We start from the raw sequence: 27384 nt of genomic DNA, 5'->3' as shown, positions 1-27384 counted from the left end.
TGTGATAAATATCGCTATTTCACCATTTCTAATTAAATTTCTTTCACCTGTAAATGTCTGGCTAATTGCACACTGTTAAAAGTCCTTTCTCCAATCCAATAACATTTTCAAAAAGAAATGAGAGGGGAAAAAATTAATTCTACTAGGATACTTTTTTAATATGTTTATACATTTTGAGTCATAATTGCTCAGAAAACTTTAGTTTGCATATAACAAATTCAGTTGTAATTCATAAGAGTTCTGTAAAATCTCTTCAAACAATATTAAAATATGTTTATATATTTTGAGTCATAATAACTCAGAAAACTTTAGTTTGCATATGAAAAGTCAGTTGTAATTCATAAGAGTTCCGTAACATCTCTTCAAACAATATTAATGCATTAATATAGCGCTTAGAGACTTCGGTGGTAAGCACTTTATAAGCACCGTCTTTATTATTATTATTATTATTATTATTATTATTATTATTATTATTATTATTATTATTATTATTATTATTATTATTATTATTATTATTATTATTATTATTATTATTATTATTATTATTATTATTATTATTATTATTATTATTATTATTATTATTATTATTATTATTATTATTATTATTATTATTATTATTATTATTATTATTATTATTATTATTATTATTATTATTATTATTATTATTATTATTATTATTATTATTATTATTATTATTATTATTATTATTATTATTATTATTATTATTATTATTATTATTATTATTATTATTATTATTATTATTATTATTATTATTATTATTATTATTATTATTATTATTATTATTATTATTATTATTATTATTATTATTATTATTATTATTATTATTATTATTATTATTATTATTATTATTATTATTATTATTATTATTATTATTATTATTATTATTATTATTATTATTATTATTATTATTATTATTATTATTATTATTATTATTATTATTATTATTATTATTATTATTATTATTATTATTATTATTATTATTATTATTATTATTATTATTATTATTATTATTATTATTATTATTATTATTATTATTATTATTATTATTATTATTATTATTATTATTATTATTATTATTATTATTATTATTATTATTATTATTATTATTAGGTGGTCTGTTGAAAACAGATCACCTATTGTTTTCGTCAGAATTTTCTTTCTTCTTTATTATTATTTATTTATTCTTTATTTTTATTTCTCCCCTTTTTTTGTTCAGAGGATAACTGAAGATCAGTTTAATCAATTTCTTTTAATTTTAGCACAGTTATAGGTCATTGTCATGAGACGTGACAGGAACATTTTCAAGGTCATTAGGTTATCGTGACGTCATCCAGACGCCATTTTGTGAAATCACGTTATCCATCATATCTTCATGATGCATAAGCAAAGGTCATTCATATTTATATCACATATACTTCAGGTCAAGGGTCAACAGGTCATGTCATCAAAGGTCACATAAAGGTCATGACGCGCGCGTACGCGTGCGTCAAAATTTTAAAATGCTCAAAATCACCTAACTATTAAACGAGAGTACGAATCAGGCCATTTTAAGCTTTTCAAAATTTTCCGTCCGTACGTGTCCCCGCGCGCGTTGCGCGCGCTCACAACGCGCGGAAAAAGGTCAAATTCAAAATGTTTACATGATTTAGATTCCTCTTACCGTAAATGACAATTTACATTAATTTCAGTCACCCTTGACCTTTCATAAGGCCGTGAGCGCGCGTCAAAGTTCAAAATCCGCGCGTGCTGCTATGGGCAATATAATGCAAATTTGATCAAAAACATGCCATTTTAAAAATCAAAATAGCTCTTCAGATAGTCCAATGACCCCAACTTTTATATCATGGTTAGAAAAAACATGAGTTGGAGATATGATTTCATGTCTCATTTGACCCTCAATTAATTCATGACGTCATCCTAATGGCCTCCCAACTCAAAATTTCAATTTGCATATTATGACGTCAGCAGATTTCTGGAAAATTGATTGTATCTCTGTAAATATTGATCGATTTTCTTCCAAATTTCGATATGATCTAGCTGAGACAATTCTCTACAAATGCAGTTGCCCCACTTTTTCATTTTGACAAAGGTATCATGGCGTATTTTTGTGATTAAAGGTGGCATGTCAATTTTTCACATTTTGCGTGTATTCTCTATGGGACATGACTTTTTCTCAAAACTGGATTCTACATCCTGTCTTTTGCGAGCAATATCTCCGTCGTTTTAGCTTTGTTTTCGCTGAGCTTCGAGTATGTTGTAGCTGAGACAATAAGCTATCACAAGTGTGCCCTTTATTTTTCGATCAGATGCCGGGATCATGCTCATATCTCACTTGCAAAGTGGGATTTGATCATTCCATTTTCCGTTTACGTGTAATCTCTATGGAAAATGTTTTGGTATATCGGTAACGCACTTGACTTCCGACCTCGAGGTCCCTGGTTCGAGTCCGGGGGTTTCCAACAAATTTTTTTTTCACTTTTTTTTCTTTTTGACCTTTTACTGTACCATCTCCTTTAAATATTAAAACACGTACAATCGCAAATAATGTAATAGACAACCATATTTACTTTATTATTACCCTATTATCACTTGATCCATTACTTTTTGCATGTAATCCTTATGGGAGATGACTTTTTCTCAAATCTGGATTCTACATTCTTGTCTTTTGATAGCAATATCGCCATTATTTCGGCTTGATTTTTGTTGATTTTTGAGTATGTTGTAGCTGAGACTATACGCTATCTCAACGTCCCCTCATTTTTTTAATCAGATGTCATCATGGTCTGTTGATGATCATCAACATCACCATCATCATCATCATCGTCATCACCATTACTATCAAGATCATCATCATGATCATCATTCTTTACATGTCTATATAACTTCTCCCTTTTTCAATATAGTAAATATTGAATTAAAGATGAGCATGAACATAGGAATTAAAGACAGACCACCTAATTCGTCCCCATGACGAATTAAATTTCTAGTTATTATTATTATTATTATTATTATTATTATTATTATTATTATTATTATTATTATTATTATTATTATTATTATTATTATTATTATTATTATTATTATTATTATTATTATTATTATTATTATTATTATTATTATTATTATTATTATTATTATTATTATTATTATTATTATTATTATTATTATTATTATTATTATTATTATTATTATTATTATTATTATCATTATTATTATTATTGTTATATAAATGTGCATACCCTTCCCCACTTTGACTTCCATTAAGAATACAATTCATACAATAGTACTACTGTGCATTAAACCTGTCATATTCCACATTACCATTCGGTACTAAGAGTGATCACCTTTGAATAGTTTGAGACGAGTTGTAACTTATTGAGTTTGTTATAGGTCAAAAGTGGCAAATACCTTCATTTTGACATAAATTGTTTATACCTTTTTTATAGTAGATTGCACACCACAAATAAAGACATTCAAAAGCAGCATTATATATAAATACAAATAAAGAACAGATGGCGCAGTACGTTGTTAGAAGTCTTAATTAAACATTGCCATGTATCTACCAATAAACAGGAGAAGCAAGTCAAGGACTTTGCCCTGTAAAAATAACCAATGCAGAAACGCCTCGTATAACGACAAGAATTTGTCTTTTCATATCTTTGTTATAATAAAGCAGAGCAGATAAACATCTGTAATACCATCTTTAAACCTGCAAAATAACAAATGCAGAAATACCTTGTACAGAGACAAGAAATTGTCTTTTCATACCCTTTTTTATAATGAGGCTGGACAGATAAACATCTGTATTACTATCTTTAACCCTGCGAAATAATCAGTGCAGAAATATCTCGTATAAAGACAAGAATTTGTCTTTTCATACCGTTGTTATAATACAGCAAAGCAGATAAACATCTGTAATACTATCTTTAACCCTGCAAAATAACCAGTGCAGATCATGTATAGAGTCAAGATATTTCACCATGCCTAGAACCCCAGCAATTATGCACTGCTTTCATTTTGTATTGTTAATGTGAAAATTTTGTTATGTTTATTACAGATATATAGACGGCAAAAAGACAAGTCATGACTGAATTCTTTGAATAAACAGGTATCTTCAACATGCCTGTCACGTAGGACAAAGACATGAAATGAACAAATACCGGTAACTGTTTGAGGCAAGCAGACAGTTAACACTTTAATGACTAGGTAATGGAGCTTTCACATATACACTCTGGGGCCTGTACGGCAAGTAAAAACAAACATTTTGGGAATTTTCGTCCAATGCCCGACCGGCTCCCGTACAGTTCCTATGGGCGCCGGGATATTTTCACCAGCTGTACGGCCGCGGTGGTGCTGAGTTGGCTGCTCCCAATTTTCCTGGTGTTTTCATCTGACGGTTATGCCGTAGAAAGCCAGTAAATTAGGGCCCAATGGGGCACCGTACGAGTCCTGTGCGGGCTCCTGTCGGTACCCGGATGGCCCCTCACAATTTTTTCTGTCAACTCTCAATGGAGGCGAGAATGTCAGAGGACACATAGTTCAGCTAGTGCACCAACCAGGCGCCTTAAGGACCCCTGCCGGGCCCCGGGAGCCATGGGGTGCACCTTTTCATCGGACGGAGTCCGTAAGCTTACCGGTCGGCATCCGACCAGCGCCTTCCATTTTCACCCGACCATTTTTCACCGGGCACCTCCCGGGTGCAACAGAATATGTGACCAGACATGCCGTAGGAATGAAAATCAGAAGTGTCCCGTACAGTCTCTAAAATCAACGGCAAGCCGCCGGGTAGAGAAAATCGTAAAGGGCCCAGTGTATATGTGACCTAGGCATAAATAAAGCCAGCAGTACTTGGCTTGTGGATATACATGTATAGAAAATAAGTATGAAAATCATCTGAAGAAGAAAGCCAATACCAAAACAAATGTTAGATGATAACTGCAGCCCTGCACAAAACCAGTGGCTTTAATTAAGTTCCCCTTTGCCTAATAAAGCTGTTTCATCGTCCGTCTCATTGTTGTGGCCTCCGTAGTTTCCGTCACGCGTGTCTTCGCCAGTGCTGGACATGGCATTGTAGCTAATGGTTGTAATGGGTGTCTTGGGATCACTATTGAAGAAGAGATGGGTACCTGGAGTATCGCTTGGTGAAGCACCGCGGTATCGAAGAGTTAGGAGATTGATGGTGATGAGGATGATTATGACACCTACCCACTGCAAAACAAGATGGACAGAATTAAAACCTTCAATTGTTATGTTGCTGTGTACAGGGTATCACAGAGAATGCCTAAAGTAACCAACAAGAAATTCTTCCATTCTGGACTATTTCTTCATTTCTGGACTGTAAAAAAATACTGAAAATACTATTTAATCCTTTTTTATTTTATCTTTTATTAACCATAAAGTCACAAGTCTCTGTTATTAATTGGTAGAAACAAAGGTAATTGTTCCTTTTTATTTCCTATCTTCTGCAAGAACAAAATGATATTTCTCTCAACCTCTCTACCCCGTCTTAACCCTTTGACAACTGAATATTTTCATCACAGAGAACTTTTTGTCAAATCAAATTTTTATTTCGTCTGAAAAATTATGATTGTGCCCCATTTTTTAATACATGGACATATTTAGTCTGTAAAATTATGATTGGGCCCCATTTTTTAATACATGTACATCGTTTTTAAAATATCTGTCTGGAAAATGTGCACCGGGTACTGACAAACATATTGTCAACACACTAAATTACTTTGGATAAATATTGCTTGCTATCTAGAAACTTTGACTTGGCTTTGCATCATAGCCTTCAAACATTAAGCCATTTAGGGTTCCAGCAGATATGTCAATAATTTGGTGATTTCAAAAGATTGAAACTGTCTTTATTCAAGGGAGAGAATGGTAATCCCCATTTAATTAAAATTGTCTTACCTGTACTATGGTTGACATGAAGCTTTCTGGAAGAAACTTGTACCAGTCTTCTGGACTCTCAGATATAGTGTTGTATGCCCACCAGATTATCAACACCACTGCTTCGATTGGTGCAATAAACCTGAAGAGTACATTGATAGCATAAAAAGTACTGGAGGAGTTTGATTATGATTGTAATAATTATGATAGTAATGATACAGTTATTGCTGCCACTGCAGATGCTATAGTGCTACTATTTCTATAATACGTGGAGGTACAATTTACTACTTCTAAACATTCTTCTTCTCCTTCTTCTTCTACTAATTCTTGTTCTTTCTTTCTTTCTGTTCATCTCCTTTTACTACTTCTCCTTTTAATTATTTTCCTGCTTCTCTTCTTCCTACCCCCTCCCCCTTTTTTTTTGTTGTTGTTGTTGCTTCTTCTCCTCCTTCTCTTCTTCCTACCACTTCTTTCTTTCTTTGCCTCCTCCTTCTTTTCCTCTATCTCCTTCCTTTCCTTCTCCTCCTCCTTATTTTTCTTGTCTTCCACCTACCTCTTCTTCTTCTTCTTTTTCTTATCCTTTTCCTCCTCCTCCTCCTTCTCTTCAGGTATTAATTTCAATCAAAGTCAAAGAACTCTGATATCTTGCTTTTTGAGGCTTGCCAAAGCTATGAGTATAGCATTAGTATTAGCTATAGTAATCTACCACGAATGAAAATAACTCACATAACGAGCCAGTCCCAGAAGGCATACAGATGCCAATCGTTGAGGCTGTACTCATTAAACATCTTCCGGCGGAAAGTAGAAGGTCCCACCCTTATGACAAGGTAGAGGAACATGAGACCGGCTATGAGAAGACCAAAACCCCAGACAAAGTCCTGTAGTGACAAATCATCAAGCAAAAAAATATGACATTTGTTGTATTGAATTAATTTTTCTTTTTAATTAATAGGGTTTATTGATACAAATTTGAAGTTGCAGCTAAAAGCTGACACAACTTGAATTTCCAAATAAAACTGCAACATCTGTAATAAATGCAGATAATACAATGTTAAATAGGCAAATATAAAATTAAGACATTCAGTAATTAACCCGATATGGTAAAAGGATAAAAAAGAAGAACAAGAAGAGAAAGAAGAAAAATAAGTAGGAGAAAACAAAAGAAAAGTGGCATATGTATTCATCTACCGCATGTCAAGATTCTAGGTCTCTGATTGGTCAAAACTGCAGGCATGAACTTCACTACTGACTGCTGGGCAGTATAGCGAAAAAATATTGACCGGGCATAGTACTACTTGCCCGTCAATGCATGGATGCACTGGATGCACATGATGTAAACTAAACAATGGATGCAATCAGTAGATATGTCCACTTCTTTCAGATTGGTTAGTTTCCCTATATTCTAAAATACATTTTGAACGAGACGTTTTGTAAAAATATCCTTTTTTTGAGAATCTACAAGCCAGACCAGACTTACCTGATTAATTAGGAAGTTGAGATCCAATGCGGATCCAAGACCAAGGAGAAATATAGTCAATGAGCAGAGAACTGTTGCTATTTTTCTATTAACTGCAATAGTATAAAAAAGAGAACAGAATATAGAACTAGCACAGATGTGTTCGATGGGATAAGCAAGAAGAACCAGAACGTCAATGACGTAGCACTCATCCGCATCTCGCAACAACAAATATCGTAAATTTTATGTGGTACACTTTTTAACTGGTTAAAAAATAAAAATTTGATGCCCTGGAAGGGACATAATTTCATTTCATTTGCATAAAGTACCATAAATAATCAATGAAGCAAAATCTCAAAATTCTGTGCAGAAGTTTAGTGTTCCAAATTTAGCTCTACCAGATAAGGCAAACCAAATCAAAATCGGTCAAGAAATGAGGGAGAAGAAGCAATTTTTGTTTTTGGGGAAATAAATTTGCATAGATTCCCATAATTAATTAATGGAGAACAATTTCAAAATTCTATGTACAAGTTTAGTGTACCAAAGTTAGCTCTACGATATAAAGCAAACCAAATCAAAATCGGTCGAAATATGAAGGAGAAGAAGCATTTTTTGTGATTTTTAAATTATTTTTGGAATAAATTTGCATAAATTACCATAATTAATCAATGGAGCAAAATCTCAAAATTCTGTGTGGAAGTTTAGTGTTCCAAATTTAGCTCTACCAGATAAGGCAAACCAAATCAAAATCGGTCAAGAAATGAGGGAGAAGAAGCAATTTTTGTTATTTTTTGAATAAATTTGCATAAATTACCATAATTAATTAATGGAGAACAATTCCAAAATTCGGTGTAGAAGTGTAGTGTACCAAAGTTAGCTCTACCAGATAAAGCAAACCAAATCAAAATCGGTCAAAAAAAATAAAGGAGAAGAAGCATTTTTTGTGATTTCGAATAAATTTGCATAAATTGGCATAGATAATGCATTTCACGATTCTGTGTAGAAGTTTTAAATCCCCCTCCTATAGCCCTATCATATGAAACAATCAGAATTGAAATCGGTTGAAAAATAATGAAGAAGAAGCATTTTGAAAACTGTGGACGGACAGACAGATCGATGAAAAGAATTCAGAAAAAAAAATTTGATCTGGATGCCTGATGGCTAATCATAAGCTACTCACGTCCGAAATCTTCGCCAATCTTGACCTGGAGTTCAATTTCAGCTGTGAGAGAGCTTAATCCAGCAAACACTATAGCTAGGAAGAATATGATGCACACAAAACGCCCTCCTTTCCCCATCTCATTGAAGAAAATTGGGAACCTACGGTGAATAGGAAAGATGTAAAAATTCATTCTTAGATGTAAAAATCAAGAATGAAATCACTTTCATCAATTGCGTAACATTAGAAGACACAAAAAAATGTGAATTGATGACATTGTGGGGGTAATGCAAATACCATACACATATTTGAATTTCCTAAACATCAGAGCATATAGTTAAAGAAAAACCACAATAGAGGTTTTGTACGTGGCATTTGTAGCTTTCAGCAGGCTTTAATCAATTGTGCTTAATCTATAAAATATTATTTGCCTACCATCCTTTCCAGTTTAGTCTAAACTATGTTATGCTTCACCAAAATTTACCCAAAATCTAAATCTCAATATTTTGCCTACCATTCATACCATTTCATAAGACCACAGACGAAAGAAAAAAAGCTGAGCCATGTAATATATGAGTGAAACATATACATTGTACCAATTTCTTTCATACTTACCAAATAAATGTAAGGCCTGTATTTGCTGGTCCGTTCTCTGAAAGCATGCAAGTCCACTATTTCAGTTTTGTTGAGATAAGGACTTTGAGTTGAAAAGACAGTTGCATATGTCAACATACCACACAACAAACTGCAAGAAAGAGAATACAACATAAAAGCATTGTTATGAAGTCAGTCATTACTAACCAATCAAAATATGGCGGGCAGATAGAAGGGCATACCATAAAGCAAATTTATGGTAACTCGATTGCAAGATTTGATTGCTCTATAAATCGCTGTACAATTTTCTTTAAAATAACTTCAATTTCTCTCATAACATGAAAAGCACATGTACATGTACTGTATGTGCTGATGAGATAGAAAACATCTGAAATTAGTTAGTTATCATCCATTTTAACTTTTTATTAGTAATTAAGGGTCTGTTAATGCTAAAAAAAACACCCGCTTAACGTAATAGTGCACTAATTCCGCACTTAGCAGAACTGCACAGGCATCGAAAAAGAATCTGTTCCTTGGATAGGATGGTAAATGCAGGTCCTCTCTTAGGTAGAGTCACCATCTATTCACTTAAAGCCATGATCACAACCAGCCGCACACCTTAATTTCTTTGTACAAGTCAGCACATTTTTTAAGGAATGCCGAACGAGTATTAAAATGCATGAGGTTTTTTGACATGTCCAATAATCTCTGGGTGCATGTGGCTAAATTTTGATATGGAAGGCATATGACATGTGCAGCTGTTGTACTTTTTTTGCAAGCATCACAAGAACTTTGCAGTGGCAACTTGCAGTGATTATGCACAAGTATGACACGTCAGCCAAACGTAGCTGTATTAAGACATCACAGTTTCGACGCACTAGCTGCTAGGGGGTTGTGAGTTTAAAGATAAAGGTGAGTTCTGGTCATCCGATTGCATTGTGAAAAAGGTGTGGAATGGATGAGAAAATGTTGATCATGTAGCATTTAAGTATTGGTGTGCACTGCAAAATTATGGAGTCATCAAAATCATAACAAATTTGGCCCAGTCTTGGTAAAGTAATAAGCACTGTACACAGAAAGATGTATATGGGACTACACAAATGGTGTCGGGGCTACTAACCTTGATTTCCTAATCTTTTTGTGCTCATTACTCAACCAGTATACATTTTCTACCAAAATTGTTTGGCAAATGTCATTTATTTGTAATCTTGAACATTCAGTGTAATTTTTGTTTGATTCTGTGAGAATTCATTTCCTTTTTTTTTTAACCAGAACTCACCTTTATCTTGAACTCAAGGATTCCTGAAGGGAAGGTGGGAGTATCTTTATGAGAAGGGTGCAAGAAGAATTTGCTAATCCTAGAAGTTGGCCTACCACCCGATTGCAGCTGTGGACATGCATCCACAAGCAAAAAGACACACAGCGGGGTGTGACCAAAGCATTTAGAATGGAATATGGAATTCTCAGTCAATCTAAGTTTGAAAATGTGTCAGTATTATTATTATTATTATCATTCATTTCTTAATGACCAAGACAAGAAACAGTGCAAAAAATAACAGTACAGTTTGAAAAGCCACATGAATGCTGGGAAATGGGAAAGATTTACCAAATAACTATAACCCAAAGATCTTCTTTTGTAATCCATGTGACTTTACATAAATGAAATATCATAAAGTAATGAAATACAACAAATAATGAATAACAAGCGACTATTTACCTGACTATATTATTTCCGATTGGAATGAGGGTGCCATATTTAACTATCCCGGTTTCAGCAGTCATGTAGGCAGAGTAGGAGACAAAGAGACCAGATCCTGCTCCTGTGTCAAAAGCATTCTGGCTTATAGCATCTACCCACATCCTTGGGTTGCGGAATTGTGCTGTATGACAGAAAAATAGAGAAAAAATAGTCAGGAATAATTGGTGTATCAAAGGAAGTAGAGAAAACAGATTTATGATGATAGATGTATTTTTTAGACATTGAGAGTTAAAGTCAATTCAAGAAATCTTATTTTTTTAATATATACATGTCAAAGCTCATCAGAGATGGATACTGGCACTTTTTAACTGAAGCCGTCAATATCATCATCACAATCATTCTCATCATCAAAGAAAATATCAGAAAATAATTGAAAACATGGGCCTTACTCTGGAAAGTATTCCAGAGTATGGATGTGTACTTAACCATGGACGTACAAATAACAAAAATATTTAGAAAACAATGTTCCATTTGAAAGGAAAAAAGTTCTACCAACAAATCAAAGCATTGTATAACACATGCTCTATACACTAATCAATATACAATACTATACCCACCCCTTACTATAAACCTTCATTGTAAATTGTAAACTAAGATTACTATTGTAAGTAACCCAAGTCAGGAGCAAATATCAGATAATAATAGTCACATCTGTATAGCGCTTAATACAATGTTTTTAATGCTTTACATTGTAATTATTTTTCCTTGGTCATTGGATTCAATTGGTAATCCACACATGAGAGTGCACATGTCCTGCTCTCTGGGCAGTATTCTGGACAGGCGCCATCTTACAAGCGCACACATGCCAATCCAACCACCATTAATATTTGCATCCTACCAGGTACCCATTTAACACCTGGGTAGAGAGTGATAAATGCAGATTAATGTCTTGCCAAAGGACATCAGTGCTGTGGAGGGATTTGAACCGGGAACCTTGTGACCACAGTCCGGTGACGTATCCACTGAGACCAGCCTAGTCAACTTGAATAGAAGAAAACTGCTAGTACGTACAGTCAAACCTGCTTTAGTGACCACCTGCCTACAAAGACCACCTATCTACAAAGACCACATATTTTGTTTCCCTTGAAAATGGTTTCTCATTGAAACATGTACTAAAGAAACCGGAACATAAAGACCACCTGCCTATAAAGACCACTTTTCTTGTCTTCATTGGGTGGTCTTTATAGACAGGTTTCACTGTATGATGAAAAAGACAGTATGAGGATGAAGGTGTTTCTCTACCCCAATCAGGCGTGAACAAGAATTGGATGCCGTCACCCGCGTTGGGCAACGTCAAACTCCAGATGAAGCAGATGAGGAGGAGGAGGAGGAAGATGGATACGATGATGGAATTGACCACCTCAATGCTTTTGACCCCCCACAGGACGGTAAGTGCTGCTAACACGATGGCAAAGGTATGAAACAGTACTGGCATGGCTGATTCCTGGTGAGAGAAAAAATGTAGTACGTTTAGAAAGGGCAGAAAAAGATAGAGGAACATAAAGGCAGAGAGAGAGAGAGAGAGAGAGAAACAGAAAGATAGAGGATGAAAGACAGATAGAGAGAATAAATGGAAAAGCAAAAAAGAAAGTAATATGTGAAGGAAAGAGAGAGAGAATAATGAAGGGGAGAGAAAAGGAGCAGAGTAGAGAGAGAGAGAGAGAGCACTTAGGTTTGAACTTTAAATAGGGGGCAGATGGGAAAAGACTGATAAAGAGAAAGCAACCTAAAAGAAAAGATAGGATATCTAAAGAGAAGAAAAGGGAGAGCAAGAAAGAGGACAATTTGAAAAGAGAGAAAGAGATAGAGAGATATATATATAAAGAGTAAAAGAAAGAGAGAGAGAGAGAGAGAGAGAAGGAGAGAAAAAGAGAGAGAGAGTTCAAAACGGGATGTAATGGGGAAGAAAATCTGGCTACAACTATTTCAGAAAGTTAAGACAAAAAGATGAAGAGAAAGAAGGAATGGCACAACATACACTGTACATGATACAAAAAAGGAATGCAGAGACTATAGGCGCATTTATACTGTCAAATACCTCATTTTGAAAAGTCGCGATGTTTCGCGCAGCCGTTTACACTTGTGCGGAAACATCACCGACTGAAAAGCTCAGTGATGTTTTGGCGTGTTTCAGTTGGTAATGCGCATGCGCGGCACTCCGATGCAAACACTTTCCTCTTTCTATCTTTCCTTGTTATTCTTTGTTTTTCCTTCTATCACCTTCTCTTATGTTATTCTTTATCACTTCCTTCTATCACTTTCTCTTTCTGTGTTTCCTTATGTTATTCTTTATTTCTTCCTTTTATCACCTTCTCTTATGTTATTATTTGTTTTTTAATCATTCTATCACTTTCTCTTTCTGTCTTTCCTTATGTTATTCTTTGTTTCTTCCTTCTATCACCTTCTCTTATGTTATTCTTTGTTTTTTATCATTCTATCACTCCCTCTTTCTGTCTTTCCTTATGTTATTCTTTGTTTCTTCCTTCTATCACCTTCTCTTATGTTATTTTTTTTTTTTTTTATCATTCTATCAATCCCTCTTTCTGTGTTTCCTTATGTTATTCTTTGTTTCTTCCTTCTATCACCTTCTCTTATGTTATTCTTTTTTTTTTTATCATTCTATCAATCCCTCTATTTGTGTTTCCTTATGTTATTCTTTGTTTCTTCCTTCTATCACCTTCTCTTTCTGTCTTTCCTTATGTTATTCTTTGTTTCTTCCTTCTATCACCTTCGCTTTCTGTCCTTCCTTATGTTATTCTTCGTTTCTTCCTTCTATCACCTTGTCTTATGTTATTCTTTGTTTCTTCCTTATATCACTTTCTCTTTCTGTCTTTCCTTATGTTATTCTTTGTTTCTTCCTTCTATCACTTTCTCTTTCTGTCTTTCCTTATGTTATTCTTTATTTCTTCCTTCTATCACTTTCTCTTTCTGTCTTTTCTTATGCTATTCTTTATTTCTTCCTTCTATCACTTTCTCTTCCTGTCTTTCCTTATGTTATTCTTTGTTTCTTCCTTCTATTACTTTCTCTTTCTGTCTATCCTTATGTTATTCTTTGTTCTTTATCCTTCTATCGCTCCCTCTTTCTGTGTTTCCTTATGTTATTCTTTGTTTCTTCCTTCTATCACCTTCTCTTATGTTATTCTTTGTTTTTTATCATTCTATCACTCCCTCTTTCTGTGTTTCCTTATGTTATTCTTTGTTTCTTCCTTCTATCACCTTCTCTTATGTTATTCTTTGTTTTTTTTATCATTCTATCAATCCCTCTTTCTGTGTTTCCTTATGTTATTCTTTGTTTCTTCCTTCTATCACCTTCTCTTATGTTATTCTCTGTTTTTTTTATCATTCTATCAATCCCTCTTTCTGTGTTTCCTTATGTTATTCTTTGTTTCTTCCTTCTATCACCTTCTCTTTCTGTCTTTCCTTATGTTATTCTTTGTTTCTTCCTTCTATCACCTTCGCTTTCTGTCCTTCCTTATGTTATTCTTCGTTTCTTCCTTCTATCACTTTCTCTTTCTGTCTTTCCTTATGTTATTCTTTGTTTCTTCCTTCTATCACTTTCTCTTTCTGTCTTTCCTTATGTTATTCTTTGTTTCTTCCTTCTATCACTTTCTCTTTCTGTCTTTCCTTATGTTATTCTTTATTTCTTCCTTCTATCACTTTCTCTTTCTGTCTTTCCTTATGTTATTCTTTATTTCTTCCTTCTATCACTTTCTCTTCCTGTCTTTCCTTATGTTATTCTTTGTTTTTTCCTTCTATTACTTTCTCTTTCTGTCTATCCTTATGTTATTCTTTGTTTCTTCCTTCTATCACTTTCTCTTTCTGTCTATCCTTATGTTATTCTTAGTTTCTTCCTTCTGTCACCTTCTCTTATGTTATTCTTTGTATTAATCGTTCTATCATTGTCTTCAAAAGGACGACATCTAGCCCCGCTCCTCAAGTCACTTTACCTAACATCGCGATGTTACAACTGCGAGCGTTTATACTTGCCAAACACGCCAAAACACGCCAAAACACGCCAAAAGATCACACTTCGTTTTGGAATGTTTGGGGCTTGGCGTTTCTACCGGTAAAGCGTAGTTGCCCTTGGTAACATCGCGGCCAGGCTCCGGTTTGGCATTTTTTGGCGTGTTTGGAAGACAGTGTAAATGCCCCTAGTCATTCACAGTTTAAATAGGACTTTAAATGGTGTGTTGAGAACAAACAAACAGATTGCTATCAGCTACATATAATTGCTCCCTTTACAATACTTCAAGGTCTTCTACTTGGCTATGAAAAATAAAGGTATGATGGTAAGCTAACAGAATGAACATACATGTGTCTATTTCTAATGCTCAAATAATGAACAATAACAATGAACTTTATGAACCTTATGAATTTTAGAGCTGCTCTGCAAATGCAAAGAGATACTTTGGTACATGTAGCTACAATTCCATCCAAAACAATACAAACATGAAATACACTGTACATGCACAGCTTATAGAATTGTATTAGAGGCAGCGCTCAAAATACACGGGGGCGATGGGTGATTCGCCCCCGTGAGCTCCATAATCGCCCCCATCAGGTTGTCCACGGGGGCGATTGCAAAATTAAAAATCGCCCCCGTGGAATTATAAAATAAAGATTTTCAGCGAATTGAATAATATTGAAAAGGATGCAATTCATAGTTGTACTTGATAATTCTCACTTAACATATTCTCTCTCTCTCTCTCTCTCTCTCTCTCTCTCTCTCTCTCCCTGTCTTGCATAAAGGAAATATGAAAATAATATTTTGCCTTGATTAAGACAAATTGAAAATTTTATCAGTATTAAACAGGGAGAAGGAAAGGGGAGGAAATTAATCAAAACAATCATTGAAGAATCCAATTCATTGTTCTTTTGAGATGCATAAGAATGAAAATATATTAAAAGGTGAAATAATAAATTGAAGTGCGATGATGAATCAATTCTTTGACGTTGATTGATTGAATAAAAAGTAATGAAACAATATGGTCTGAAGGTCATATATCTTCGAATATTAGAAAGTTTCATCCACCATCGTGTTGTTGAACACTATTTGCAATTTAATTTTAATGCGGTGACTTGTCGGTTACGAGCAGAAGGTCATATCAGGCTTCTATATTTTATAATACTATCAACAGATATCTGGATAGAGACACTTCGTCACATCAAGCTACGAGAAAGTATATCATCATCTCACAGAATTCTACTCGAACACCGCATCAAAATTCTTTTCACCCTTTTTTTTCCTTCTTCCTCATTTTTGGTCCCTTTTAGCTCTCCTTTTTTCCTTTTCCTTCCTTCTCTCTCTTTTTTTTTAGCGGGGGCGGGGGGAGGCAAAGGCCTTTGCCCCACCCCATCCGCAACTTGTTGGCGGGAAAATTGCAAGTGATATCCCCCTTCTTTTCTTTACTTCTTCCTCAATTTTCCTTCCCTTTATCTCCTCTTTTACTTTTTTCTTTCCATTTCCTTCCTTCCTTCTCTCTTATTTTGTTTTATTGGGGGAAGGCAACAGCCTGGGAGGCAAGGCCCTTTCGCCCCCCCCCCCCCCCCCGATCTCCTTTTTCCCCCTTTTCTTTTCTTCACAAAGAGATTTCCGGTTTGTTTCCTAGATTCTTTTCGAACAGCGGACTAAGACTGTCAGCAGCTTCAGCTTATCTTCATAATCTGACTGAACCTGTTACCTCTCCGTTCTCGATCATAACTAAAGACAACAAGAACATTCTTGCCACGCCGACTAAATCGATATATCGAATCTTCAACCGTGCTATTAACTTTCTTCCTAGAGCTCAAATTACTCATTGGCACGAGGCTGGGTTACTTTCCCCTTCTAAACTAATCAACTGGACTGAAATCTACTGCTATCCATCATCTAAGAAAGATGGGGACACTCAGTACAAACTATTACACAATGTTCTTCCGTCGCTTGCCGTTCTTCATCATCTTAATCCCGATATCTCCTCTTCATGTGGATGGTGTGGCAAGAAGGGAACTATTCTACACCTCTTTATCGAGTGTACTTCTATACAACCGGCCTTGGATCTTCTTCATCATCTTCTGTCAAGTCTTCTACCCGAAGTAAACATTGACTTTGACCTCTACTGGACTCTGGTTCCACATGCAAGAGGTCGTAACAGGGAGGCCGTGCGCCTATCCAACTTTTTTATTGTCATTCTTAAAAGCACATTATATTGGCTTTATCGTACCTCTCGTTTTCTTGATCCACTTCCTTTTTGGAAACTTAGAATCAAGAACAGAGTCATTCTAGATTATGAATTTCACAAATTACAAAACAATTTGGTGTTATTTCATAAGATATGGTCGTACAATAATGTACTCTTTCTTTCAGATGATATTGATCTCACATGGTTGATTTAATTGTTGTTTGTGATAAGTTTGTCTTGAGAAGAAGCTCATAGTTGGAAGTTATGAATTCCCATAATTTAATCGTTTTGAAACACTCTATGGATGTGTAATCATTTGTAATCAGTGTTTAGTACAATTTATGTTTTTTCTCAATTTCTACCGTCGAATTTATTGTTTTTTTATGAATTGTTTAATGGTTACTTTCTCATGTATTACGTACTACTTGTTGTTGATTATTGGTATATGATTCACAAACACTTATTATATTAAGTGCATCACTGTTATTTTTTTTATCTGTTTTAATTATTATATGTATTGTAAATAAAGTTTTACTTTCAAAAGTCAAAAAAGTCCTCTTCTTTCTTTCCCTTTCTCTCCTCTTTCCCTTTCCCTCTTCTCCTTCCCTCTCTTTCTCTCTCTTTCTCTCTCTCTCTCTCTTTTGCGGAAAGGGGTGGGGGGGGGGGGCAAGGCACGCTCACCCCCGCTGGATCCACGCCTGCATCTAACTTATATCTACTAACGTTAGACCCTAATAATGGATCTAGAAGATTGATTGACCTGGTCTCAGTGACGGGTAAACTTTTTTTTCTCAATTACTTGGTCTAACCATGAAAACCGTCTAATTTTACTTTAGATTTTCAAACAGTAACAGTTACGACCTAAAGTAGGCCTAAGGCCAGGGGCTGTACTCTACATGATTTTAATAACAAATTAACGTTAACGTTAGACTTAACTTAAACTGTTGTTTCTCTGTGATACAAGTGGGAAAGGAACACTTCTTTTTTCAAAAAAAAGAAAGAAGAAAATTCCCCTTTTTTCCCCCTTCTTTTTTCCCAGGGGGGGGGGGTGGGGCGGCCCAAGTATACAGCTATGTAACAAGTAAATTTTTAAGAGGGAGAATGCCGATTTAAATAAATGATAATGATAAAATACCAAGGAATTTAGGAGTTTCATCCAATGGAAATTTGTATCAAAATAAGAGCCCCCGTCAGCACTAAAAGAGCCCCCGTGAGAAGGTTCACGGGGCTCTTTTTTTTGGAAGAGCCCCCGTGGACAAAAAATTAATTTGAGCCCTGCATGCACAGCTTATAGAATTGTATTAGAGGTAATACAAAGCGGGAAGAAGCAAATGAAAGAGAAGGGGAAATAGGTAATAAGGACAAGGAGGGAGTGTATGAAAGGGAGATAGATACCAGTAGATGGATAGATAGAGAGAGGGAGGGGAAAGAGAGAGAAAGAACAAAAAGAGAGAAAAAAGAGAGAAAGACAGAGAGAGAGAGAGAGAAAGAGAAAGAGAGTTGACGGTGTAGGTGTGGACAGAATAACAAAAGTGGGTATGGAGAGTGATAAAAAGAAAGAGAGAAAGAGAGACAGAGAGAGACAGAGAGAGACAGAGAGAGTGGGGGGAGGGGAGAGAGAGGGGGAGAGAGGCATAAAGAGGGAAATGTGTGAGACAACAGAGGAGCCAGGAAAGGGGAAATATATAAAGAATGTAAAGGGAATATAGAATGAGAGAAAGATGAAATAGAAGAACGGTAATGAAAGGAATGAGCAAGAGAGAAGAAGAAATAAGAAAGGGATAAGTTAAGTGTGAAGAGTGAGAAAGAGAGAGGGTGTACAACTTGAAAATTGGAAATTGGAGAAGAGAGGGAGAGGAGCATGGAAGGAATACACACAAAATGAACTGGAGGGAAAGACAGCGAAAATGGTGGTAAATACAAATGTGCAGACATAAAATGTGAACTCATAAAAGTTCTTGTTCTCGTCCTACATCTGAAATACAATAAAGTTCTCAATGCTAACCAACCAATTGTCAAGCCCTATATATTACACTTATCAGCCTACTAAACAGTTTAGTACTTGGTAAATAATGATATCTGTACTTTACACATCTATATCCCATTTAACTATGTGTGACTGGCAACAAAACAAATAATGAAAATGAAGATAACATTTATGTATATATTTATATATATATATATATATATATATATATAGAACATCTACAAAAACATGTGATCTTAAAGGTACTATGTCCCATTTGCAGGCCCAAAAAATGAAAAAGTTAAATTCCAACTGCATTTGAAAGATAATACTAATTTAGAACTTCCCTAAAAAAGGTGGGGCGTGAAAATGTCTTCAAGTGGGAAAATAACGACTATTAGTTGTCAAATCGACTTTAGGGCCATAGAGCCCAAAAGTAATAGTCTTGATTTTCAGACAATTGTACCGAATGGTCATACGTTTTATGCTGCGCAAAGATTCAATCAGTTTAATCTTGGCCATCACAAGAAGTGGGTTATTGATGTAGACAAATGCTCATGTACCCTTTACAACTCTTTTCATGTATGTTATTACCAAAGAAGAAAAAAAGCCAGTCAGTCACTCAATAGTGTCTGACAGTGAAGTCTAGCAAGTAAACGGGTTTCCTTGCATGATTTGAATATTAGGACACTGCTAACGTTTAAATTTCACAGATATGACATATATTCATAATTCCTGCAAAGTTCTACAGAATTTGAGGTTGGCTGCAAAAGGGACATAGTACGTTTAAATGCATGTGATACATGGACTTTCAAGGATTTTTCAAGACCCAACTCCATTTTCAATGAGTAAGATTTGGTCAAAATGTAATTTCTTTAAATGCATTTACATAAAGGGTTTAAGAACAAATTAGTTATTACCGTAGCCACCTCAAATATCTAATACTTGTATTTCCTTTGTCAATTCTAGTTTCTAATTTCCACTACTAAATATAACAGATTTCTCCTTTGGGAATTCCATGATGTTCTATATTTTAAAGATCTGGAATGTGAAATGAACCTTGTCCATAAAGTACATTTAGCAATGTATCATCATCAACTGACATGCTGTTACATCAGATTTCTGTATTAAACAGACATCCTGTTTGGATCTCTAAAAGTACTAGCACAAATAAATCTTCTGTACCAGCAAACTAAATTCCACGGAAACCTTGATTTGATTGGATGTTGAGTGATGTTGCAATGGTACAATTTTGATGGCATAGTTACCATATGATCAGTGGTAAGTTTTATGAAACGGGGCCTTGGGCTGCTGCCATCACATGACAAGCAAAAAATTATTCTACCTTTAGAAGCCCCCCCCCCCCCCCCCACCTCAGTCCCCCAATCCTTCAAGCGATCCCTTGCAAAATTAATTATCATGCAATGAATTCTACAATGGTGTTCATATTCATGCAGTAATATCGAATACAACCACTTGAGCCAGATAGTGCATACTGTACATATATATACAACACTATTACACATTCATAACTTACAAACATTTTAATACCGCATGTTCTTCACCATTTAAGTGCTGGAAAATTGGTCAAAACTGTAGAAACTGGACCAGAAACAGAATTACTGTGTTTTCATTATAATTACATGTACATGTAAGCAGTAAAAATTAAAGTTCTTATCCTCAAACACAATGTATCACACTGAACCAATATGGCAGAAATCTTTACAGTATAAAGATGTAGATATCAAAAGCGATTTCTTCTTACTTCATCAATTTACTAATTGCCAGTTTGTTATTTTACCCTTTAGAATCAGATCATAATTTTTTATTTTTCATATAGTTTGCTGAGAGCCAGAAGGGGAAGAATGCTGAAGTACCAACACATCATTTGCTATCGTTCCAGCTCTCAGCCAAGGGTTTAATCTGTTATAACAAACCAAAATTGTACACAGACTCTACATGTATATTATGACCTTAGATAGGTGTCAACAATGTTATCATATGACAAGTTCAGCTTGCCAACAAATGTAAAGTCATGTGCTGGGTTAGTAGTTTGTGGACTTTCCTTCTTTTAAGGAAGCATTCGTTTCCTTTTGAAAGGAAAACAGTAAAAATGAAATTGAATAATCACAATTTTTTTTAAATAAGGAATTTGAGTTTATTTCACAGCATACACAGGCACACACATAGGTACAGGAAAGTATTAAATAGGGCACAGAGCAAAGTACAAAGTATTAATAAATTCTTGACTTTGTAGTAATCTATTCTTCATTGGTCCACTCACAAAAAGAAAAAAAAATTGGTGGTGTCACATGCTGCATGATAAGTAGCCTAGGCACTACACTGTATAAGAATTCATGTAATAACAGGATTTCCCTTTGTTGCGCAATTAATGCAAAACTTCCTGTCAGATGTTGTCAATTCCTATTTTTTTTAATGAGCCTTACTGACATCCAAAATAAATCTCAACACCACTTTTATGAGAAATACTAGTTTAAGATAGAATGACTAAAATTGTCTGATCAAAGAAAATCCAAAAATGCACCATATACGCATTAAAAAATAATAAATACGTAAATCAAACAATTGATCATCAAACAAAATAAAATGTTGTATAGATTTTATAAAGGAGAAACGCACGCAGTCTCTTTTAATGCAGGTCTTGTGTTTAATTCTAAGTCAATATAATTACTTCTGAAATTTACAAAGCTTTGACATATATAATTGATTAAAACAAAGAAGTTTAAAATCTAAATGGTAAATTAATGGACAAGTCCTTTCCAGTACACACATGTACAAAATAATGTAATAATAATGAATAGAAGATACATTTTATTGTTGACATTTTCTTATTTGATTCATACTAGCACACGAGACTAAAACTGGCAGAAAATTTCCTGCTGCCATACAATGTCTATACTCACGTTTGCAAAGCTTTGAAAGGTTGAGCTACTTGTAGCATAGTCTTCTGGAAGAGCATTGCCCATGTAATAGAAGAGATGATAGATGCACCAGCCCACTATCACAGAGTAGTACCCACTGCACATAAGAGATTGGGGATGGAGGTGAAATAAAGATGGAGGAATGAATAAAACCAACATACTAGTTATGATAAGGAATTGAAATACAGTGAATATAAAGACCACTGATTGAGACAAGAAATCTGATCTAATCTGATAGTACCTTTAAGATGACCTAAAAATAGATGCGCAAGTTCCATGATTAATCTTTTTTATATAAACATATAACGGTGGGAGGGGGGGGGGGGAAGGGAGAGAGAGTTTCATATAAATATCAAAGCAAAGTAAGTATGTACAAAATTTGATCGGAATATGCTTTCTTTTTCCTCTTACTGTAAATCTCCATGTATAAGGTGCACTTTTTTGCCGCCGAAAAAAATTGAAAGTCGGGGGTGCGTCTTATACACAGGTACAGAAATTTTTTTTTTTTTTTTTAGTTTCGATTTATGGCGCTATGCCTGGCAATGTCTCCCAGCTCAGTAATCTGATTAAATCAGTGTGTTGACTCACCACTCGGAAACTACAACAACACTCAAATTTGTCTGTCATCTTGATTTGAAAGTAATCTTTCTAATAGATCTCAATATGTAGTTTATGATAATAATTCCTCAATTTTTTTTTCTATAACGTATGGTGTACCACAAGGTTCTATCCTAGGTACTCCATTACAGTCAGAAATTTAGAGGATGCTATTGATATCATGCATGACTATTGATGTTTGGTATAGAACACAGTGCTTCTGCTAGGTGATGTGATGAGGCTGGTGTGGGACACTTGGTATCATGAAGCCTTAGAGTCTGGACCTGTTTTTAATTTATATTAATGATCTTACACATTCTTCTTCAACGACATTGTTACTATTATTTGTGACAAGTTCACAACTTCAACTGCACCTCGATGTTAAATGAAGGTCCTTTCCAACGTGGGTTTTCGGCAACAAAACAACAACCACAACAAAATAAAAAACAATTTTTTTATTTTTTTATTTTTTATTTTTTGCCCCCAAAATAGGGGTGCGCCTTATACACAGGTCCGCCTTATACACAGAGATTTACGGTATTTTTACTTCTTCTACATGCGTGTGTGAGTGGGGGGAGGTATATGTACCCCTGTGCATCACGGAAGTTAAATGCCAATGACTACGTACATTATCTTGAGGCTTGCAATGTACATTATAAGTCAGTCGAATGTAATAAATTCTGACCTTATTCCTACGCTGATGACTCCGATCCAGCCTCCTGCCCAGGCACTTTTAGGCCCTGCTAACTCCTGAAATGAGGCTACGGTGGCCTTCTTGGTGTAGCGCCCTGTACCATACTCGATCAAGATTATTGGTATGGACCAGAAAAACAGGAACAATAACCAAACCAGCAGAAACTGCAGACAACCTGAGGGGAGGAAAAAAGAGAAAATGACTGGTTACTATTTGGTTTGGTTTGCTTGTTTTTGTTTTGTTTTGCTTTTGTTGTGTTTTAGGGGAGGCCGGGCATTACTCTTTTATTTTATTTTCATTCTATCAAATGCAGTTTAGTTTTGAAGATGATTAATAGAAAGAGCTTAAATTCTACATTTACATACTTTAGAAATTGTTCTTCAAATCTACACATCCTCCTGTTCCACACTCTCCAACTAATTTGTATTGAACATTTAACATTAAATGAAATATAATATATTGTACAACAATATGACGGTCATTCTTCTGGATCATCACAGCATGCAGAAATATCCGACTGATAGCTACCAGTAACCAGCTAGGTTTACATGTACATGTACCGTACGTAGGTCAATATCTCTTTTCTTGGTACAATCATCATTCAACAAGTGCGTCTGTAGTCTGTACTGGTGATGAGCCAGAGTACACAAACCAATTCTCTCCATTGTGTTCATGTGTACACAAATCTGTAGACTCAATAGCTTTTTTTGAATGACTCCACTCATTGATGGCAACTTTCTTTATGACAAGGCATGTAAATTGTTAACAGGTAATTTCTTTTACAAGTTGATGGTTTTAACTATTGAACTATATTTGCTTGAAGTCTCTAATGATATACAAAAATCAAATTTTATTTTACATTAATACATCTGGATCAAACAAGTGTTTAAAGCAAAAAGAAATTAATATCAAAAAATATTTAATTCCATATTATTTCCAAGGACAAAAAAAGAAGTAACTAGATGGAACTTCGACTGCGCGCAGTCGAAATGATGCCTCCGTCATAGAGCAATTTTACAAACCAAAACATAAGAAATTGTTCAAATTTAAGTTCAATTGTAATCCATTAACAGGTTCTCATAATATCGTGATTACAAGCAATTTCTTATATACATATATGACCCTTTGATCTTTGACCACATGACCCTAACATCTACTCAGTTAATTGGCTCTGCAAGATGTCCCGAGTTAAATAGTAATCCATCTGTCAGTTCTAATGAGAATGCATTCACAAGCTATTTTTTGCATGACCTTTGACCTCATGACCCAAGAATCTACTCAGTCCATTGGCTCTGCAAGATACATACATGATCTAAGTTTGGGAGGAATCCATCAATCTGTTCTAATGATAATGCGATCACAAGCTATTTTTGCATGCATAATGAGCCGCATGACCTTTGACCTTGACCTCATGACCCCAAAATTTAATCAGTTCATCGGCTCTGCAAGTAACATACATGACCTAAGTTTGGCAGGAATCCATCAATCGGTTCTTGAGATAACGCGATCACGAGCTGTTTCAGCATACATAATGAGCCCTGTGACCTTTGACCTTTGACCTCGTGACCCCAAAATCTAATCAGTTCATCGTCTCTGCAAGATACATACATGACCTAAGTTTGGCAGGAATCCATCAATCGGTTCTTCAGATAACGCGATCACAAGCTGTTTTTGCATACATAATGAGCCCTGTGACCTTTGACCTTTGACCTCGTGACCCCAAAATCTAATCAGTTCATTGGCTCTGCAAGATACATACATGACCAAAGTTTGGCAGGAATCCATCAATCGGTTCTTTAGATAACGCGATCACGAGAACGGGACGTACGGACGTACGGACGGACGGACAACCCGAAAACATAATGCCTCCGGCTACTTCGTAACGGAGGCATAAAAATGTGTAATTATCAGTGTGTTAAAATGAAAATTGCAAAGCTAAATATCAAAAAAGAGATAATGTTCATGTACCTGTGTGTACGCGTGTTCATGTATGTACATGTACACTCAAACTGTATACCGGTATACCGGTACATATATTGAGCTAGCCGTATGTCATGGCCATATTGTCAATACCTCGGGAAAGAATTAATCAATCAATGCATAGGCTATGTAATAACACTTCGTATAGACAATGTTTGTTCTAGCTTGTTATGAATTACATGATACATGAGCCGAAACAGAAACATATCTTACAACTGACAAAGCTGAATCATAATGCTATTTAAAGCACTGAAATCTGTAATTTTTGGAATTCAAAAAGTCACATTTCCATTTCACCACATTAGTATTTAAATTTTAATCAAACAACCTAACAGGTATAACTTCTTCTTTTATTTTGTCTTAAAAAGAATTTTGTTTTTGGTTAAAAAAGTCTTGTTATACTCACCTTCATCGCCGCTGTTGTTTGCTAGGATTCTCGGGAAGCGCCAAATATTGCCAGTTCCTACCATACACCCAATACATGTTAGCACGGTACCAAAGGTGGTTTTGAAGGTACCACCTGGATTAACCTTGTTCGGAGCTTCGTCATGACCCTGAAAATTAAAATATATATAGTCTAGGCAAAAAATTAAAAATTGACACAAAACAGATAAGAATTAAAGATAACCACTTTCATTGACTGAGAGAAAGAGAGATTGAGTAATAGATCATGATCTCAGTGCACAGCGCTCAATGCGGAAAGTTCTACATGTACGTGCCGGGGTTACCTGACTGACCCAGTTTGTCTTATTGTATATAGATCTAGGCAAAGACAGAGAGATGACCAAGTCTAAGTGAACGTGCTGCTAGATCAACTAATATTATTTTGCCTACTCGCATCCGCACAACTGAATGATACATACCGTTAAAACTAAAAGAACAACAACCATTTGACTTGTTTTGAAATGATTGATACATGCCGTTAAAACTAAAAGAACAACAACCATTTGACTTGTTTTGAAATGATACATGCTGTTAAAACTAAAAGAACAACAACCATTTGACTTGTTTTGAAATGGTAAATCTCACCCCCCCCCCCCTCCCCCCAAGCACCTTCCCTGATTCCCCATTCATATTAAAAGCCCTAGATTATTACCTCAGAATGCAGTAGCGTGGTTTCACTAGCTCCATTCATCATCTTTACCATGGAAACACGATAGTTAACATTACAACACAAGACTCAAGTCAAGACCGTCACAAGAGCAGAGATTTTAGTCATATGATCAGATCAGGCCAGGCCAGGCCGCAAATTTGCGATTCCCAAACCATTCAGCTATGGGAGACTTTATGAGCAACGTGATTGGTCGAGAGAAGAAATAAATATTAGTCTATGTCATTTACTGCACGCTCGGGCTCGCTCACAGCTGACACAGACACACAAACACTCACAATGTTAGTCTGCAAGCACAGACTCTAAGTCTAATTTGACACTTTACGAAAGATATCATGTCTGAGGGAAGTCTATCTAGATCTAGGTCTAGACCTACATGAAATGGCCTAGATCTACTAGATCTAGATCTAGATCTAGATCTAGATAAAATTAAAAAATATCATCCAATCGATATCTATATTTCATTAGAACATACTTGTATCTAACTTAAAAGATCTATCATCTAAATCTACATGTAACTTGTCTATGTTCAAACAATGCATGGCTAGACTCAACAAAACACTCAGGACTGGACATAGGTCTACACTATGACTGTTAGCCAGTTAGGTACAATGCACTTCACACGTGAGCTAGCTATAGACCTATTTTTATAGGCACATACAGGCCGACCGTTATCCATTGTTTATGTGCAGCCCATTCATGCAAACATCATTCCAAAAGTCATAGACACGGATCTGATCATGGCGACTTCATAATAAAATAATTAAATACAGGGTCTAAATATCTACTTACATGCAGATTTGGAAAATCATTTTGAAGATTTGATGGTTCATTCGGACTTGGCCCCAGACACATTCGCACCGCCATGATGAGATGGCTCGCGTCGATGTGGGCGTGTCTTTATAACTTTTTTAACCAATCACGTTGCTCAAAATGTTTCCCATAGCTGAATGGTTTGGGAATCGCAAATTAGGCAGCGTAGTTAATTGATCAGCTCAGCAGGATCAGGAGCTAGGAATATCATTTGTACACAGTGAATTCGCACTTTG

The 27384-nt window shown here is 35.1% G+C and overlaps 1 protein-coding gene across 1 annotated transcript; it reads right to left on the bottom strand.

Moving 5' to 3' along the window:
* Positions 1 to 4983: 4983 nt before the first annotated feature.
* On the bottom strand, positions 4984 to 27303 carry LOC115918334 (sodium- and chloride-dependent glycine transporter 2-like). The gene is made up of 12 exons (XM_030973964.1): positions 27128 to 27303; positions 25631 to 25778; positions 23236 to 23419; positions 21936 to 22050; positions 12127 to 12328; positions 10843 to 11005; positions 9163 to 9276; positions 8553 to 8692; positions 7394 to 7485; positions 6643 to 6794; positions 5938 to 6058; positions 4984 to 5229 (listed from the first exon to the last, which is right to left on the bottom strand). Exons 1-12 carry the CDS (start codon positions 27200 to 27202, stop codon positions 4984 to 4986), a joined length of 1752 nt encoding a protein of 583 aa, XP_030829824.1. The 5' UTR covers positions 27203 to 27303.
* Positions 27304 to 27384: the final 81 nt, after the last annotated feature.

The sequence above is a fragment of the Strongylocentrotus purpuratus genome, unplaced genomic scaffold (genome assembly GCF_000002235.5).
Source record: "Strongylocentrotus purpuratus isolate Spur 01 unplaced genomic scaffold, Spur_5.0 spur5_scaffold_7, whole genome shotgun sequence".
Lineage (NCBI taxonomy): Eukaryota > Metazoa > Echinodermata > Echinoidea > Camarodonta > Strongylocentrotidae > Strongylocentrotus > Strongylocentrotus purpuratus.
Note: the sequence above shows the minus strand (reverse complement) of the source record. Positions and strands in the feature narration are given on the sequence as shown.